The following is a 20745-nucleotide window of genomic DNA, read 5'->3' as shown; positions in this document are numbered from 1 at the left end:
CATGGCAGGTCAGGGCCTGGCTGACCTCCGACATAGCTGCCATTTGTCAATCAAATAGGAAGTGGTCCTCCCTACTCAAATTATACACACAAATGTCTCATTGAGTTTTATAATTATTAATTCCTGTTCTTGCTAGTCTCTTTTTACAGACTCAAGCTTCTGAAGAAAGTAAACAAAATAAGCTATTTCTCTAAACTACTTGTATTAAAAATAAAAACTTGTGAAATGTAATTTAACAAATGATAAAATGTTAACATTTACTTCTGAAGTACTATGTGACACCTACCTTTACCAAATGTTCCTGCACAGAAGACAGATCACTGCTTCCCAAAATTGATAACAACTCATTATCAGATATAAAGAAGAATCGTGGAAAAGCATTTCTTTTCGAGTCTAAATAATCATTTAGTGATTTCTGACACCGCTCCAGAGCACAGTTGAGTCTTTTAACTTTGCTTAAGCATCCTGGAGCCTCACAAACATCCTTCACATTTGGGTTCTGAGCAGTCTCCAACATCATCTACAAGAAAATACACTTAGCATTGTGACATTGTGCTGGGAGAGCTCACTTGTTCATTATTAGATAAAGCATCAACATTAAAACTTCCATTGTAATCATACTGTTCATAACAAATAACTTTGATCTTTGGTTGATTTTGTTATGCTTTCAAAACTGATTAGATATATCTTTAGCACAAGGTAAGAAGGGCTAAAGTCTAACATAACTTACATAGATGTAGGCCATTCTTAATGAGCCTTAAATATATAGCGTAATGTGGAGGAAAAGAATAATTCAGTATATTCTGAGATAAATGCAAAAGAAAACAATTTCAGCCTGGTGGTATATTATTCTACAAGGTATTCAGCATCAATGAAATGTGTTATAAATTATTAAGTCAAAGGCAAATGTAAGGAAATATCACTGTCAACATGTGACTGGAGATTGTAACTCTCCAAAACTGTGCAGGTACTATGCCTATTACACTCCTAGATATATATAGAGTATTTCTCCACTAAATGTTAGCTGTAAACACCAGTTAACTCAGTTCACTAAGTGTCATTTTAAAAGCTGAACTGGTATAGCACAAATCTATTCTGAAGGGTCCTGATATTTGTGTAATGCAAGATAAAATGTTAGATTTTTGAATTCTGTCCGTTACCCAATGCTTTAAAATTACATGTTATGAGGATTAGATCTGTCCTAATCTTCACAACACCTCTGATAATTTTATATCAGATGATGGAAAGAGACCAAAAATCCAACAAACCAGATGGGATAGCACATTTATATTTAAATATATGAAATCACACAATCAATGTCAATATATGTACATATACTAACTTTGTCCATTAGTTTATCCATTTAACCCTCTTTCTGCTAGTTCTGAAAGTTAAGTACCTTGTGGAATGCCTTGTCTATTTCGGTGAATTTCAAGGCTTCATTGGGAAGTTGTTGTCTGATATCTGCTTCCATAAAAATTCCCTCCAAGGACAACCACTTATGTTGCACTGACAGCCACTCATCCATAACCTCACTAATGACAGACAGTGTTTTCTCCCATTTCTGAACTACTGACAAGAATGGGCCAACAAATCTACAAGCCAAAAAACAAAAGAAAAACCATTATTCTGTAATAATGTTTGCTTGGACAAGTGCAAATTATAGCTTATCAGCACCCTTCATATTTAATACACTTGGCTGACACAGGAGTAGATGAAATGATAATATTTAAGTGGATTTTATAGTATGCAGACTGAATTTAATTATCTCAGGATGACATTTTTTATTTTACTGAGAATTATAAATGAAGAAATAAAAAGGTTTGTTCACCCAAAGCATCACTGACACACTAATTTAAAATATATTTCCATGATCCATTTCATGTTTTCATAGATACACAAATGCATATGCTTACTAATATCCCTTTTACAATAAACTAACCTGATAAATGACTTCAGGTGCATGCCACATTCACATAAAGTGGTGCTGTTAGTTCATTCTTCTGCTGAATAACTACAGGTGTAATTTATTAATTTGTATTTAATTAAATAAAAAATATTTTCACATAGAATATGTTGATATTAGCCCATTGTAAACGTCATATTATGAACACCTATTTGTATGACCAGCCATGTTTTAGAACATTGATTAAGTTACATTTGAGTTTCGACAGCAGAACTGTTTTGAATCAAAGTTAAATCTGTCCAGTAAATTTTAGTGCTCATTTCTAACGCCAAATTTTATCAAACTCCATTAAGTTCTTTCAAAGATACAATATACAACTGACAGAGACAGAGAGACCAAACCTTTTTCATATGCTTCCACTCTGCATACTACTGCGAAGAATATACAACAATACTGGTTTTAATATGTTAATTGCATAGCATAGATATATTTTAATTAACAGTTCAATCAGAAAATCGCCTAGCAATCATCTAATCTTTTATAACTTTCTTGAGCCCACAGGACTTTCAATAAAGGTTCCAGTTTAAAGCTCCACTTACTGTGAGGATGCCATGCTCTGCAAATTCATGAAACTGTCGTCCAAAACTAGAACAATATCATCCACAGGCCCCATAATGAAGCCCCTATCATAATTTTCCTTAACATGTTTTTTCACAGTAAACTGCATTCTATCCCATACATTTGCTACTTCTTTGAGTCCCTTTTCAATTGCAAGTTCCTTAACAGCATTAGCAATAATTTCTTCTGCAATATCTTGATATTTTTGCAGCTGCATAGCAAACAAATTTCCAAGCATAAACCTTTCCGGTGACATGCTGAAGTGCTGACCTAAAAAACAAAACGTAAAAATTAACTTTTTATCAAACTTGGTCTAATTAAAAATGAGCCCAATGTCTCCAGATATTAACCCTTCACCTTTTCACATCTTGGCGATGGTGAAGCAGTCACACCTGAGGAGGAAACACTTTCAAGGCATAATTTGTGGTAGATGATTACTGGAAAAAGAGGCCTGAACTGAACATGAAGTCTGGCACTCAAATAAATTTTAAAATGTTTTGAACCCAAGACTGATGGTAGAAAATTTCAGTTCATTACTCTCAGACCACAAGTCTCAAGTTGAATCATGTGGACAGACAAGCATGGTCAGCCTTATATGCATTAATTTGGTGCACACTATGCAAAAATAAATCTAGATACGTCCATCCCTGTTTCTTCACTAGGCAACCATAGTGCCACATAATTTTCTATAAAACAGTCTATTTATCAGTCAAAACACTTGATACCATAAAATTCCAGAAAATGTGTGTCATAACACACTGTTACTTTCTAAGATTAATTTAATAATAAGTAAGAACAATTATGAGTTCAATTTCTTATGGCTCCATTTCATATGTCAGTTCTTATGAGATTAAAGTGTCCTGTTGCTACAAACAAATTTGATCAAAGATACGCCTACAAGCAAAGTATGAGTCAAACACACACATCATTACAACAATTAATGCAGCTTTATCAAAAAGAGGGTGACATAAAAAATAAGCAACTTCATTATTTCAGTACAGCTTTGTGTAAAGCACAGGTAGCTTGATGATTTCTGTCTTCTGGGTTGTTGCGCTGCCTCTTTGATGACGGAGGCAGTATGACCTCTGAAACGTTGGTTAACATCGACCAGACTACACAGCGCAACAACCCAGAAGACAGAAATCTTCATAATCATCGCCCTGATGACGGAGGCAGTATGACCTCTGAAACGTTAGTAAACATCTACCATACCACACAGCGCAACAACCCAGAAGACAGAAATCTTCATACTCATCGCCCTGATGACGGAGGCAGTATGACCTCTGAAACGTTGGTAAACATCCACCAGACTACACAGCGCAACAACCCAGAAGACAGAAATTTTCATACTCATCGCCCTGATGACGGAGGCAGTATGACCTCTTAAACGTTGGTTAACATCGACCAGACTACAGCGCAACAAGCCAGAAGACAGAAATCTTCATACTCACCGCTGTGAAAACCTCAAATCTTACACAGGTAACTTACTTAGATAGCAGTAGATACATGTAAATCAGTTATGATCTATTGATGTGTACCTTCAGAGAACAGATATGCAGGTATGGAAGCAAGATGACATATGCTAATTGTGTATATGAATGAGTTAAATAAGACAAACACAAACCTGTCTTATCCATGAGCAATGTCCAGTGTCTTTCTTTAAGAGCTTCATTCTTCAGTTTAACAAACAGGAGAACAGAATTCTTGAACTGTTTCATGTACACGTCCAGAAACTGAACAACAGGTAACTGCATTACTGCTTCATTAAAACATCTCAACTCTTGAATAAATGTTTCCATTCCATCCAACAAAGCCTCAGGATTAAATTTCACCCACAAGGTTTCAGACCAAACCTCACAAGCAGCCTGAAAGAACAAAATACCATTTCGTATGAAGTGTATAAAAAATTGCATACTCGGAGGTCATGTCACTCCATCCCCCCATCACTTCACAAGTTTCATCTCCAAAACTGATCTAGTTTTACCATCATGGAATATCTTCTTCAGGCATTGTCCATTGCCTGAATATGTTTTTACATTTTGTAACAAATTAGATATTCACAGAATGTGAACATATACTGGTGCATGCACATTTGCAACAGAACGTGCATATAATTGGACAAAACATTAATTAAAAATTATACACATTTACTGGTATTATTCTCTCTTTCCAAGTACCAATATTTTAAGAACATCTTATATTATGGTTGTCCCTGCAACTATGTTAGATTCCAAAATACCTCAAAATATATACAAACATGAAAATATATAGATATTCCACTTACAAACATATATATGCGATGTGTTAACACTGTACAAACCAACACATTTTAATTAAAATAATATAATACTAGAAACAGTAAATTATTAGATGCGAAGAGTAATTGTAAAACAAAGAAGTAATAAAGACAGCACTTACTTTTTGTTTTTTGAAAAGTTTGTAGATTTGCTCCAAGCCTTCCATATTGGCCTTACATTTTATAAAGCTTGTGTAATCAGTTAATGGAAGATCAAACAACAACTCAGCATTTACTAGGTCCAGGCGTTTCTCTTCCAGTTTTTGAAACTGAGGTCTGTACTCCTATAATTTGAACACTTCAATCAATATCACATTTCTGGAGAATTTAATATATCTAAAGACTTAGTTTCAAACAACCTAAAATATTTGGTTTAGTTATCCATGCCAAGTACTTATGATTCTATTGTTTATGGATCCTTAATAATTTCTTAATCTTAATTAATCCTTCTCCATAATTGATACTCTACAGTCATTCTTCTAACAAATACACACTGTGGTAGCAGAACCCAAAGATTCAACACCACTGAAAAAAAGAAACATTATGGCCTTAGCAAACAGATATGTCAGTAGACCTATGCAGAAGAAAAGTTTATTAACTTTATTTGGGTAGCAAAATCCAGGCTTAACTAAAATTTATAGTTAACAATATTTGGTACGGAGGCTGTAATAGTACTTACATGTAGCCCTCGATTTACGCCGGGGATGTGTTCCTGGACGAACCAGCGTAAACGGAATCGGCGTAAATTGAAATTCTTTTATAATGTAAATCAATGGGAAGTCAATGACATGAGTTCCCAGCACCCAAACATTGGCGAGTAATATAATGGCAGTACATTTATAGCTCTGAAATAACGTAAATAAAATAAAGGGAATTTAAAAAATATATATTTTATAAACTTACAATCGGCAATTTGTTGGACCCCGCGATTGTTTGCGATTATTTCATGTGATTGATGTGTACACTCATCTCTGCTGTTATGCTATAATTGCATTCGTGTAAGATGCCAACCTATAGAAAATCGCGTAGTAAAAATAACCCCAGTACCTCCGCAGACAGTAAATTACTCCTTTGAAAGTTCAAAGCTCCAGGAATGAAACTACATAAGAGCAAATTCGCATATGCAAAAGTTTGCATTTCACAAACACCTTTTACCGATTCATCGATCTCATTGGAACAAATTCGTTTTAACGAAACATACGTAATTGCAGAGATGACTGCATTTATAATTTTTATACAAAATCAGCGATGTAGGAATTACGATTTAGTATCAGAATCAGTACGAGATAAATTGTAAAACGTTATAAATAATAGTAATTTTGTCACTTTTTGACTTGCTGGTTTCAAAATCGACGTTATTCTGAATCGGCGCAAATCGAGGGCTACCTGTATTTTGTGAAACTGAACATCTGGCTTACATCCATGAGCATTACACCATGGTCCAGTTCTTGTCCGACAGACCCCGGCCCATCCTCTTCAAAGCGTTTAACAAAGTCCTCAGTTATGTTGAGAAATTCATCAATTTCTTCAACTATTAGCTTAGCAAATCTTGCCTTCATAGATTCCAGCATTAGAGATCTGTTGAGAGCCTTCATGTAGATCGCTTCCCATATGCTTTGTAATTCAAATGCCATATCCTCATCTTCTTTTGGAGCCTTGAGAAAGAGAGGTGTTAAAACAGAAAATACAAAGTAAAATTGAACTCAAATGATCTTTATCTATAATTGTGGCAAAATTTGCATAACAGCACAGCTCTCTTTTCTTATTTATTTGAAAGGAACAGCTTCTCTGATATCAGAACCTGAATAATTAACACCACAAATACAAAGATCTAAATCTGGACAAGTTCTGTCCAATACTTCCAATCCCTGAAGATACCTTTTAATGCTATTTTCAATCATCATACCAGCATTGGCAAGTAGCCACTATCTGACAGGTTTTCACACTAAAATCTGTTATCAATTTATTCTTCTCACATTTGAGCTACGTTTTCAGCCTACAGTAACTTCCTTTAGATACCTGTTCTAAAAACCCCAAGGGAATAAGTTGTAGATGGTACAATAATACTGAAATTGATCCTGATAGACACAATGTGTGAAGGAGTATACTAGAATCAGCTGGCTAGAGACATATCCAATGGCAGGATTTCATTAATACAGTGACAAAAGTTTCAAGTTTGCAAAAGCAGAGCAATATGTGGTCATTGATTGTTGAAGAGGGTCCTGCTTCACAGAGTTTGTTAATTAGTTAGTCCAGTTGGTTATAAAATGTTCATCTCTCATCAGTAAACAGCAAGACAAAATCATAATATGAAGTAGCTAATTAATCATTCAAGAATCAAACAACTTATTAAAAACTTTTGCCGTCAATCACAAATATAATATTGTTAAAAGATTAAAACATCATTTAACGTTTCCTATCGAGTACTCGATTACATTGGAACTTACACGACTAGTTTCGGCTATAATTTAGCCATCAACGGGTGTTATGTAGTTTAAACTTATTACATGAATTACTGATTGTTATTGTTTTTTATGATTTATATTCTTCATTTTTCTGATGATGTTCTGGTCCTTTGTATTTTTCTTCGTTGGTTGTATTATCACATAGCAGCCATAAAACACAATAAAGATAGTTCCGCATACTCTAAACATATTCTCAATACAGGACATGCTTATAACACAATCAATGAAACAATGGACATATTGAAAATAATAAAAAACAAAAAACACAGGGACACAATAGAAAAATATTACATATATCAAAATTATAAACAAAAATTATGCCTTAATGATAATAGTATTGAACTTAACAACCCCATATTTAAAGCACTTCAGTACCTTGACCTCAACCCTGACAAACCACCTTTCACCCACTAGCACCGCAGTCGGTAACCAGCCACGATCCAATTCAGTCCTGTACATCTCCGTTCTCTTACATACGAATACGATATTACTTCTTGGGTAAGTTCATATGATTTATTTTTACTATTTATTTATTTTGTTTTCTATATTTCTATTTTCAATTGTCATTGATAAAATTGAAACTTTATTTCACAGTCATACACAAAATATTGACGTCACTACACATAAGAAATAAAAACCTAATAGTGACCTGTGATAATACAACCAACGAAGAAAAATACAAAGGACCAGAACATCATCAGAAAAATGAAGAATATAAATCATAAAAAACAATAACAATCAGTAATTCATGTAATAAGTTTAAACTACATAACACCCTTTGATGGCTAAATTATAGCCGAAACTAGTCGTGTAAGTTCCAATGTAATCGAGTACTCGATAGGAAACGTTAAATGATGTTTTAATCTTTTAACAATATTATATTTGTGATTGACGGAAAAAGTTTTTAATAAATATTTTAATAATATATAATCACAATATGACGCATTTACAATACCTAATCAAACAATGTTCGAATATTTGAGAATGACAGCCAGCATGATGGATACAAATCAATATTACATTCATTATTAAGTTAAAAGCAGGTTAAATTTAGCAAATGCTTACTACCATGCTGTTTGATCTCAAACAGTAAACAGAAGAATACACTAAACTATAATTCTACCTGCAAAATATAAAATTTTGGCTTTCAGGAATAAGCCACCAAATGGTATCCAGCTTTTGGTAAATACTGCAGTTGTCATCTTCAGGGTGAACATATTGGTTGGTAATTTTTTGGAAGTCTTATATACAGTAAACACTCAGAAAACCTAGGTGCAGATGGAAGGATAATATTAAAATGGGTCTTAAATAAATAGGGTGCTATGGTATGAACTGGAATCATCTGGAAAGCTCTTGTCAACACAGTGCTAAACCTTCAGATTCCAAAAAATGAGAGGAATTTTTTTACTTGTTGGTCGACTTTCTTGAGGGCTCTGCCTTGTGAAGTTAGATGGTTATACAATTATTGTGATAAGAAAATTATAAATCTGTATTCCATTGTAAAACAAGTTTCTTTTAATGAATTCTTTCTGATTTTGCACAGAGGTACCTGTTTGGCCTTGATGTTCATTAAGCGCAGGTTTCTGTTTAATGCAGCATAAGTTTAAGTCAGGCTTTAGGCCTACTGTAGTGTAAGACATGTCTTCAACATGACTTTCACACTACTTAGTCTGTTTCATTTGAATATTGAGATAGAATAATATTCCAAGATTTCTACACTTTTAAGCACATCATACATTAATTACAGTAGGCTCACACCTAAGTCCTTTAAATCAATATAAAGAGAAAGCTTACCAGAACATTATGTTCCCTGAGAGTATGATATCGTTCTTGAATTTCACGGTATGTCAACTCTGCATTCACTGACATCCGCGTAATAGTTGCGATGGCTGTTGACACAAACTTGAATCCTTCTAAATCATTGATTTCTGTCTGGATGTCAGAATCCAATTTCTATAAAAATATACAACAAATTTAAAGCTTTTTATCAAAACCATATATATGATCTATCAATTTGTAAGATTTGAGGTTTTCACAGCGGTGAGCATGAAGATTTCTGTCTTCTGGGTTGTTGCGCTGTGTAGTCTGATCGATGTTAACCAACGTTTCAGAGGCCATACTGCCTCCGTCATCAGGGCGATTCATCTATCAATTTGCATGAACATGCTAGCTTAGGTCATTCAGCAATGTGTGCGACTATAGGCTTGATCACGAACATTTGATATCAGGCAGGAGATGGATATTCCCATTGCACTTCTGGAACTAGTCCTGGTTCCTACCTAGTCTCCTGGTTCTTTTCCAGGAGAATATGTTTTAATGGCAGTGAGTATTAAGATGACTTTCTTCTGGGATGTTTCACTGTGTAGTCTCACAAACTGACCAGTGTTTCAGTTGTGCTTACTGCCCTAATGATGGAGACAGCAAGCACATCTAAAACATAAATTTCTATGCAACTTTATGGCGCAACTTCCCAGACGACAGTCACCTTCATAAGTAGAGCTTGAAGCCTAATACTCACTCTCATTTACTGGTGAGATTTCAGCTTTATTTCCATGCCCTTCATATACCTTAGTACAGTAGTGCTTAGGTACAGGGATGAGTTTATGTTCAGAACAATTTCAGAAGGTCACCTGAAGATTTATACTATTATTGTTTTTAGTGTCTACATTTATGATATAAGGAACATTTGTTGGTGAATGAATTACACAGTAAGCCCCTTCCAATTATAAGAAATACAAATACTTTATCTCTGTAATAAATACTTTTACTCGGCAATTAACAGACCAACTAGTATTCTTTGTGTTGTGAAAACTAAGATGAAATAATAAAACAAAAATGTGAGTAGGATGGAGAAACAAGGAATGCATACAGAAATCTGGTGGCAAAAACTCTTGGAAATCATCCATTTGGAAGAATATAAAATCAATGGAAGGATAACATTAAGATGGATTTTAGAAAGATTTGTTGCAGGATCATGCCTAATGACAGGCTTTGGTATTAGCAATGCTGAACCTCCAACTTTTGCTAATACAGCATTAGTTACATATAAGCTTGTGACACGCCTATTTCATGCTATCAACATCCTGCAATTTTGAATGAAAATCTATTGAGGAATATGTCAAAAAATAGAGTTCTTGTTTTTATTTTACTTTCACACTGTACAACAACAACTCACATGTTAATGACTAAGTCAATACTGGAAACTACCTCTCTCAACAACCATGTGCCAGGTCAGAGATGAAGGCCATGACTTAGGACTGAGGACATAACAATGTGTTGCTTAATCAGAGTTGTTGTATATGTCATGAGGTGATGATAAATTAAGTATTGAGCAGTGGTGGAATAATGATCAGCAGGGAGATCTTAAGAATAAGAATAAAAACTTGCTCCAGTGCAACTTCATCCACCACAAATCTTATATGAAGTTACCTGATTATAAACTACACACTCTTAACAAAAGTAAACACTCACCATTAAATGATGCCTAAATTCCAACATGAGATGCTTTGTGTTTTCTGCAAGTCGAAGACCAAAGGCAGCTTTCCACTCATTTGCATGGAATTTCAAAGCCTCAATAATTGGAATAAGATTCACTCTGGAATATGCAAACAGGAAAGGAAGCATATTAACCAATATCACATAAAATGGTAAAAATTACCAATGTTTTTGAGAAACTTTCTGGCTCTTATTTCTTCAGGATCAAAAAGACTTTGACCCAGAGGACACATTGTGTCAAATCCAAAATGGAATGAGGAGGTTGCACAATCTTCTGAAATGTTTGTTATTTTTACAGTTTTGACAAAATCAACATTCTTGTTCCAAGTCACTTAGCCTCTGAAGAAGGCAGTAACTGTTATCATTTCTACAGTGAGGTACTCTGAAGTCTGAACAATGAATACCAAATGCTATAAAAAAATCCATGTCTCGCTGTCTGTATATACTGCCCATCATCAAAATCTTTCATACAGTAACAAATAACAATAATAATAATGCAATGCATACATATAATGAAATGTTTGACAGCAAACACGTACAAATAAATACTATTATAATCGCTAAAAAATAAAAAACTACACGTAACAATTGTACAATTACAACTGCACACAGACTATATCATGCGAAGAACAGAGATTAATGTCTATGTTGAAATACTCTTGTGGGAAAGTGTCTGTTAGTGAAACAGTTCTTGTTAAATGTGCTTGTAGACAATTCCTTTAAACTGTATTACCAATAGTAGGATACTAGGTTTGGAGAATGGCACTGTGCCAACACTGCACATTAAATAAGTTATTTATTAATAACCAAATAGGAGCATATTTAAGGCTGTCAAGACTGTATGAGCAACATTTATCTTCGGATATTTTGAAGAAGAGTGTAGTATCGAGATAACTCTGTCTAGAATTATATGTTAAATATTCAGTTTTTCTTACATAATTTCACATTATTCCTGTAAGGCAACTTAAAGACAGAATACAACTTAAACATCTCTTTAAATTCTATCTCACTTGTATACAGAAAGTCCCGCAACAGAATGTCTATAGCTTAACACTGTGTTCTTGGGATCAGTTTCAGTCAAAAAGTTAAAAAAAAAACTTGGATCTGAACTGCAACCGTTTGTCAAGAAAATGAGAAGTAGCATTTTATTGCATTTGTCACTTTTACATTATTTCCACTTAATTTTAGGTTAAGTTGTTGTTGTTGTTATTATTATTAATTTTAGAATACACTCTAAATTGCATTTTCAATTACTCATGCGTTATTTATGTGACTTGAAACGGCCACCCTGATTGTCGACACACAGTTGAGCCCTTCGTGTAACTGAAGGTCATGATCATTTTTGATGTTAGCATCAGAGTCCATTATTCGATTCAGCAGCTCAGACCTACTGTTTTACTTGATGGCATACACCAGGGATTTCATGTGACCACAGAAAAATTAGTCCAAAAGTTCTGGTGATCTCGCTGGCCAAGCAACTGGACCACCTCGGACAATTCAACGGTCTGGAAACTGTTGATTCAGAAATAGTCACCTGCCTACAAAAATGACAAGGAGCTCCATCTTGCTGCAGCCACAACCCTTACCTGGCTAGCAGCAGAGGAACATCTTCCAACATCAATGGCAGCTCTTCCTGCAGGAAACGCAAGTAGCGCTAAGAGGCCAAGCGGTCTTCAAGAACCCACTGCCCTGTCTTGCCTACATGCGCCATGCGCGCAGCATGCAGCTTAGTGACCAATATCTCAGACACAGCCAATGCATAATGAGTGCAAAGCACTTTCTTGACAAACCGTTGCAGATCAGACCCATGTTTATTTGAGCTTTTTGGCTCAAAATGACCCAAGAGCATGTAGTTAAGTTATGGACACCCTGTTGTGAGACATTCTGTATATAGTTCTCCCTATAAGATAATCTATTCGGTTCACATCACTTTCAAAGCATGTATTGTGTGGTGGTTGTGATGTTGATTATGATCATATTACATACTCTACTATAATTCCTTAAAATATTACCTTATACAATAAATATCATAATATTTGTCCATCTCATCAATGTCTGCAATCTGTTGTTCATAAAATACAAGCTCCTCATCATACTGAAGCAAAGTGGGATTCATGGCACTGAACTGGTCACATATAATATTCTTGTCATATGAACAAATATTTCTGTATATCTTCCACCTAGAAGTGACAAAAGGAAATATGTAATATGTGTATGATTTCACTTTTCATAAGTTATGCCTTTTTTTTTCCCTTAAATTCAGACTTTGTATTCCTCCCAACAATTAACTATACAATCTGTTACATTCTCTCATTTCTCCTTTCTTTCTTAGACATACTGGATGGACATGCATCTGGTTGATTGCGACTGTAAGCAACAAAACAATTGTGGGTCTGCATCTATGCTTTGAGCAGGATTCTAATGTACAATCCAGGGAACACGCATTTTACAGCACAGCATACTTGAATCTAGAGTAATTTAGTTCTGCATCAAGTTAAACATCTGTACTGATATTAGAGAAATTACCTGAAGAAAAATGTAACATTCTAACGTGTGACCTGGCAGTCAGCATTCCTCCATCATTCTCAGAATGGTCAGATCACAAACTGGAAACTGGCTACTGTAACTGAGGCTTTTGTAATTTTCCTCAGTCCCTTCAGCAAAATGCTGGAATATGTCATGTAATAGGACATCCTTTCCAATTAATTACTCACAGGCATACTATCATGCTTTGCTGATACAGTTGAAAAAAAAATTGTTAAAGAACCAAAGTATCAATCAACACTCCTACATACACATGTCTAAAATGAACTAAAGTGTTGGTGGTAGAAATAGCTGTAGACTGATAGTCATAAGGTTTTGTCAAATAGATATACAACCATATTGTGCTGAGACACAGATAATAAGTGCAAGTGTGTGTGTGATGTGTCCGGGAAAAACAAATAAAAATTACGATAAAGATAAAATAAGGAGAAAAATAAATATTGAAATGCTTGTTATTATTCAGTACAAAAACTATTTCATACCGTCTAGTTTCCAAAATGCTGAAGATCAAGATTATCAAGGCAATAATTTTGCCATTTCTTTGAATAAATATGACCTTTCTGAAGAGAAACAGCTCAAGAAAGTATATGTACCATCAACAAAGACCTTTAATTTATACATGCCACCAAGCATTACTAGAATAATGAAATGCAGAAAGCTATTGTGGGCTGAAGATGTTCCTCATTTACTTATTTATTTGTAGGTTATTTTATGATACTGTCAGTAGGTCAGGTTATATAGCATCAAATAATAAGATTATTAATGAATAATGAACCATAAAGGATATGGAAGGAAGTGGCTGTGATCTAATAAAGGTGTTTTTTTGGTATTTGTTGAAAGGATTAAGAAAAACCACAAAACTCTGTCAGGATAGGTGGTCTCCAGGATGAGAATTGAACCCCTTGAATATGAAACAGAAGTGCTAACCACTTGGTCTATTGATGTTCAATGTTTGGCATGTGGCTATGATGGGAAGAACAATTTTTGTGAGAAAACCTCTTGGAAGTTTGAGAAAGTAATGAAAAAATAACATAAAGCTAGATCTTTAGGAGATTGCTAAATAGGATGGGAGGATGATGAAACTTGATCAGAACAGTATCCAAGAGCAAGCTTTGAACTTTTAATTTCTACTATCATGGTGATTGATGACATAGGACCTATAGAGAATTATCCAACATGATTATATAAAACTTACATCTTTAATCAACAACAGTTTTGGGTTACCTTTCCAAGTAATTTCCTACTTCAGAAATTAGTCTGTGCACAGCATCCTGCACCTCAAGGACTGTCTTATCCACCACCTGGACTTTAAGTAAGTCTTCAAAGAATGAGTACATGTACATTTCATCAGAGTCAACTGGTTTCACATGTCCACACTCAATGCAGGTCCCATCCATCCAGCGTGGCACACTTTTCAACCTCAAAGGAAACATTCACATCAGTCACTTGTGTTTCTCACTTTCAGTGTACATACATACATACATATATTCACTATCTTTTCAAATAATCATCTTAGAAAAAGTTCCACACTGTTATGTATGTAGAATGTGATGTGCCATATGCATATGAAGATATAATCATTAAAACACATAAATATCGATCAGTTTGTAACAGAAGCAGAGTCAGAATGCCATATCCTGCCAGTTTTAAATTTACTTATTTCATTCCACTAGCAGCAATATTCCTTTCAGAGATTCACAGTTGTTACTATCAGTTTCCTGGATATGCCTACACTAGTCTACAGTAAACTCCTAATTATCTGGGATAATAATTCAGAGGAGATTCACAAACAATAAAAAACACATCCAAAATATTTTGTTTTGTGAATTCATAAAACTTCACAAATTACTTTTTTAAACAAATGACAAAGTTTAAAAATTGTATGAAATATTTTACTCCTCAAAACAGTACAAATTTCACTCTTATCTTCCCAATCCTCTTCTCCTTTTATTTTAAGACAGGATTGACTATATCTGTGTCTGTCACATGCCATAAGCCAATTTCACATGCATCACTCTGCAACCATACTTCAGTACTATCGTTGTCAACATTTTCAAAACTTCTCATAGCATACACTATCAACCATTTCATATTTGCTGATTTCTTTGTTAGGAAAACCTGCAAATCATTTTCTTATATGTCTGGAAGAAGCCTCCTCCATGATCAAACCAGCATTATTGGATGTATAGAAGACCATACCCAAGATACACCATATACAGCATCCAACACCATCATTCTTTTCCATAATCCTATTATGTTGTCACCTTCATCAGCAAGTTCTGTTTCATGGATGCAATTACTCAATCCCTACCCCATAATATTTGGTCAATTCTGTCACCACTTCTCCCCCCCTCCCCAAAGTGGGCAGTAAGAAATGGGAAGATGTCAAAAAGCATAGTTCACACATCTTTACATTTATGCAAGGAGAAGTCATGCACATATAATCCACAAAATGGGTACTCCACACATGAATAATTAGGAGTTTACTGTACACTGAGCTACACAGATAAATCTGGAAAAAGATTTTATATCACAGTGCTACTTTTATGTAATTATTTCATTTATAACTATTGTATTTCATAACAAAATGATGAGTACATGTATATTTCGCTAAGAGATCTTTAGCATTACAGCTACTGCGAACAGTTTTTTAAAACATTTCAGCCTTATATGCTGAGCAAGCCTCTTTATAAAGATAAGTGGGGGCAAACATGTTTAAAATCTCTATTTTTCAAAAAGGGCTCACAAAATAAATATTAAAGTTAACTTATGTTATCTGCATTAAAATACCCTGCATCTTATACTCTGTCTCCTCTGCTTAGCCTTCTTTCCATGCTAAAACCCCAGCAATTACTCATTAACTTTGTACGCTGTTTTGTTCACTGTAAGCAGGAGACTTGGATAAAATGGCAGATGTGTCAAAAAGGGAAGTATTTTGTTGGGTCATGGTTTATGGCTGTGATCTTCAGAAGTGCTGTTGAATTTTTACTTTCATTCCTCAATAATTTGGCCCCATACATACAGGGAAATGGATAAATAAGAGTCAGATAACAGGGACCTCCTGTAATTGCAGCTGCTTTCATTCCACTAATTAAGAATTCACAATTATGTCCACACACAGCCTGATATTCTGCTTGCTTTGTCTAAGAATGCTTACAGTTCTTCAGTCATCTTCACCATGCACTTTTAAAAATTCAGATCCTTCTCTAGTAAGAAATTATACAAGTTCCCAAATATTTTCTACCACCAAGAACCACTATGAATGGAAATATTTCCAACTTCAGTAATAGTCCTGTGCCTTTTTTTGTAAAATAACAGTAACAAAGAAGATGCAAGATTCACTAAACAAGAACATGTCCAGAAAAATATATATGGTAATTTGAGTAATAAGCAGATGGTAAACTTGTGTTAAAATGAATGTGACACAAAGATATAATGAAAAAGGAAGATGATTTAGAATAAGGTCACTGGAAAATGTCACTGATGACAAAACATAATTAAATGTAAAATTAAGCTTTCGAAGAATGCTTAGAACAAAGCTGTGCATAAGGAACTTACTTTTGGATAAATTCATGAGCACTGCCATAGATGATGTTGTACAAGTCTTCAGGTACAGGTTGAAGGGCCACATCTGATATGACAAGTGCAGTATCCACTTGGAAGAGTGTGACTTCACCAAAAAGTAACTCCTTGAAATACCTCAAATTCTTCACCACCATCCTGTGCACAAAACAATAAAATTAGTACTTCTTTCTTATAGAAAATTATATGTAAACTAGTTGGAAAGTTGACCATGTGTAAAAAAGAGGGCCTTATAAGTCTTCATCCTCTTCTTAACTGTTAACTGAATTAGGCAGAGTCATTCTTAAAGAGTCCTGGAGACAAACAGATGATTGAGACACTCCCTGTATTTTATAGAACTAAAACATTTATATCTTCACAACAGCACTCCACCAGACTCTGTCCTGAAGCAACAAAATCCAGTCCATACCTTCTAACCCTGTTCCTTCCATTAGGGTATCTGACTAAGATTTTGTATGTATTTCTAATCTATTAATGAATGCTATGTGCTTTGCCCATCTAATTCTTCTTTAGTCCATCACCATAACAATGTTCGTGATGTGTACAAATCTGTCAAGATGTGATTTTCTAATTCTCCCTTTCCTTTCTTTGTTTCAGATCCAAATTTTCTCCTCAACACCCTGTTGTCAAGCACCCTCAACCTAAGATCTTCTATTTGGGTGAGAAAGCATGCTCCCTTGCTTCAGTCATGCAAAATATCTGTCCAATTCCATTCAAGTTTGTGATATAAAAATATGATAATTCCTCTACAGTAGATATAGTACATTCAACACCCAATTTTGAGGACTGTGCCCTTCCAGTAGTAGTAGTAGTAGCAGCAGAAGTGCTAGTGATAGTACTAGTAATACAGTATGAGTATTAGTATAGTCTGACCGTGTAACCAACAAAAAATTTCTCAAGAAAATCCGCAAAGACGTTGAGGTTGTTAACACCATAAAAAAGAGAAAGTTAGAATATTTCGGTCATATCATGAGAAACAGTGATAGATACGGGCTGCTTCAGCTGATAATCCAGTGAAAAGTATTTGGAAAGAGAGGACCTGGCAGGCCAAGAATCTCCTGGCTTCAGAATCTAAAAACTTGGTTCTCGATGTCCACTGGAGGGCTGTTTCAAGTAGCAGCCAGTAAAGTTCAAATTGCTATGCTGATCGCCAACATCCGGAGTGGATAGGAACTTTACGAAGAAGAAGATTAGTATAGTACTAGTAATATAAAGGTACTAGTAGCACTATTAATACTACTACTAATAGTAGTAGTAGTAGTAGTAGTAGTAGTAGTAGTAGTGATTAACCAAATGGGGAAGTATCAGTATATTTAACCCTATCAATGCCATGAACAATATATCCTGCTTAGAACTACTAGCATTTGTAATCTGGATGTTTCGTATTTGCAATGAATGAAAGACAAGTGGCTCCCCTCTTAGAAATGAAATCTAAGTATCCATTCATTTCAAAAAATAATAATAAATCAATTCCAATATAGAAATATAACAAGAAAGTTTAAAAAAACATCAAGACTAAAAGCAGATGGAATTCTTCACTAAATATATCTAAAATGCTAATATACATTTTAGTATTTAAAAATACATATTAGGGTTTACATCATTGCATAATCTTGCCTCTAATAACACTAAACTGAACTTTAAAGTAAAATGCTGCTAAGATGTGGACTGGATCCTGTTGGCTCAGAAGACGGTCTTGTGAACACAGTGAACAAGCTTATGGTTCCATTAAGATTTGGATTTTTACTAGCCAAGTAACTATCAACTTCTCATTAAAATCATTGGTGAACAAACAGTACTTACCTAATTAAAGTGTTGAACACTTTCATCTCCCAGAATTTGTAATAAAGATTCATGACAGGTGACTGGCCTGTACTGGTTTGTAGCACTGAGGTCTCCAGTTTCATTAGGAGAGGGCCCAGCCCCTTGTAGATCTTCAAGAACTTACTCAAGTTCTGTGTGCGAAACTTTTCCACTTCAATGAAAAATGCCTGAAATAAGTTTGTTCACAAATTGAAAGTAAAAGACCAAGAAAGTAAATTGAAAATCACTTCTGACTTGTATACAGTGAATGTAAAGGCTTCATTACACCTAACTCTGACATCCCAGCTACTGGCAGGAGCTGAATGACCTGCCACCAAAGCACTACAAGATTTTCCCAATATGACTGAAACAGAGCTTCATAAAACAATAAAATCAACTGACTTGTGTTATAAGAGGCTGTTTAATGTTTTTGTTATAAGAAACAAGAGAGTGGTGACAATATCAAGATACCAGTCTCTCGAACAAGGTGTCTTGTCCAGAAGCAACCCAGTAGACCTGACTTCATTAATACTTCATGGATGCCTGCAGTCCCAGGAAATTTATCATGAAATTCTCTGAAACTTTCTAGCAGATCCACATTTCTCCTAAAATCCTCATAGAAAAACATGTTGTTCAATGGTATATCAAACCAGTCCACACAAAAAACAATAATAAGCACTTAACATGATGTTTATGTAGATACACTGTTGTGTGAATAATTTGAGTGCCAGTTGATATTAGTGTTCAGTGATGAGCCATATAACTCCTGCCAGGAGCTGAGCTAAGAGCTACATAACCATGCCAGTAGACACACTACAAGAAAAGGCATGAACTATTTTTTTTGCCCAAGGAGACCTGTACCCCCTTCCTGCCCTCCCTTTCAAGTTTATATAACAAATAACCACAGTCAGTAAATACACTCCGTATTTGCATTGAAACCAAAGATTCATAACAATGTTCACAAAAGCCCACCTTTTAACTCCAACCTGATCCACATACTCAACCCAGACATTGTATTGTATTTTTTAAGATCAGGTTTAATATTAATTTCCACCTGTGCCTTGGTCTCCCAAGTGGATCTTTCACTTCAGATTTTAGAACCAAAATTATTTATTCATATTCAGCCCATTTTATCACTCATTCTTAATTTAATGACCCTAACAATATTAAGTGATTAGTATAAATTATGCAATTTTTTAATATGCACCTGCTGTCACTTCTTAATTCCTCTTTCTTATGTCCAAATACTGTTCTCCTTCACAGACATTCAGTCTTATGTGCCCTTCTTCAGGAGTGAGACAGTCAATTTTATGATGATATTCAAACTTCTGATCTCTTTCTTACATACTACATGTTTTACCAATCTCATCCTTCTTGACTTTGACTACGTATGTGCAAAGGAGATTAAAACAGAACAGTAATTCATGAAGAGAACAGCAGGCTATAGTGATCTGGATCATAAAAGAAATTTAGACGTAATCAAGCCAGTCATGAAATTCATAAAATTACAGAACTAAAAAGAAATCCACGTTGTCTGAATGTTCCGCTCAAGAATACCATTCCAAATTCTCCATTGCCAGTCAAATGAAAGAGACCCTTAAGTTATTGTCATGATACTGTAATAAGCCATTTGGCCTATGATGTAGAAGGCTAATGATAATAAAGAGGAGAATAAATTCGACAGCCAGACACAGTTGTTCAGATGAAATAAAAACATGACAGACAGAGAAATAGACATAGAAGATCATGATCATCATACATCATAGCCACTACAAGAAGAAATAACAATAACCCAATATTATTGACAGTAAATAAATAGCAAAGAGTATAAATTTAAAGGCATCATTAATCAAATCTTTAAACCCTCTAAAACCCCAACACAAACTAGATTGAAAATATATAAAATCTTGGCCATATCTACACTTCTTTACAGATGTGAAACCTGGATAATGAAACAAAGCGACAACTCAAGAATTGCAGCAGCAGAGATGAAGTTTTTAAGAAAAACAGCCAAATACACATAAAGAGATCATAAA

The 20745-nt window shown here is 34.7% G+C and overlaps 1 protein-coding gene across 1 annotated transcript in view; it reads right to left on the bottom strand.

Annotated features, from left to right (window-relative positions):
- Nucleotides 1-20745, bottom strand: part of Dhc98D (Dynein heavy chain at 89D) — a 286807-nt gene that overhangs the window by 63255 nt on the left and 202807 nt on the right. Inside the window, exons 20-31 of the mRNA XM_087343616.1 lie at nt 18710-18897; nt 16883-17044; nt 14549-14743; nt 12793-12960; nt 10757-10880; nt 9080-9238; nt 6239-6475; nt 4943-5104; nt 4149-4389; nt 2506-2794; nt 1400-1595; nt 287-520 (exon numbers count right to left, since the gene is read on the bottom strand). Of these exons, the coding sequence (XP_087199742.1) occupies nt 287-520; nt 1400-1595; nt 2506-2794; nt 4149-4389; nt 4943-5104; nt 6239-6475; nt 9080-9238; nt 10757-10880; nt 12793-12960; nt 14549-14743; nt 16883-17044; nt 18710-18897 (2355 nt within the window). The remainder of the gene's footprint in view (nt 1-286; nt 521-1399; nt 1596-2505; nt 2795-4148; nt 4390-4942; nt 5105-6238; nt 6476-9079; nt 9239-10756; nt 10881-12792; nt 12961-14548; nt 14744-16882; nt 17045-18709; nt 18898-20745) is intronic.

Source organism: Zootermopsis nevadensis, unplaced genomic scaffold (genome assembly GCF_977971745.1).
Source record: "Zootermopsis nevadensis isolate Lab colony 2312 unplaced genomic scaffold, Znev_1.0 Znev_ptg000006l, whole genome shotgun sequence".
Lineage (NCBI taxonomy): Eukaryota > Metazoa > Arthropoda > Insecta > Blattodea > Termopsidae > Zootermopsis > Zootermopsis nevadensis.
Note: the sequence above shows the minus strand (reverse complement) of the source record. Positions and strands in the feature narration are given on the sequence as shown.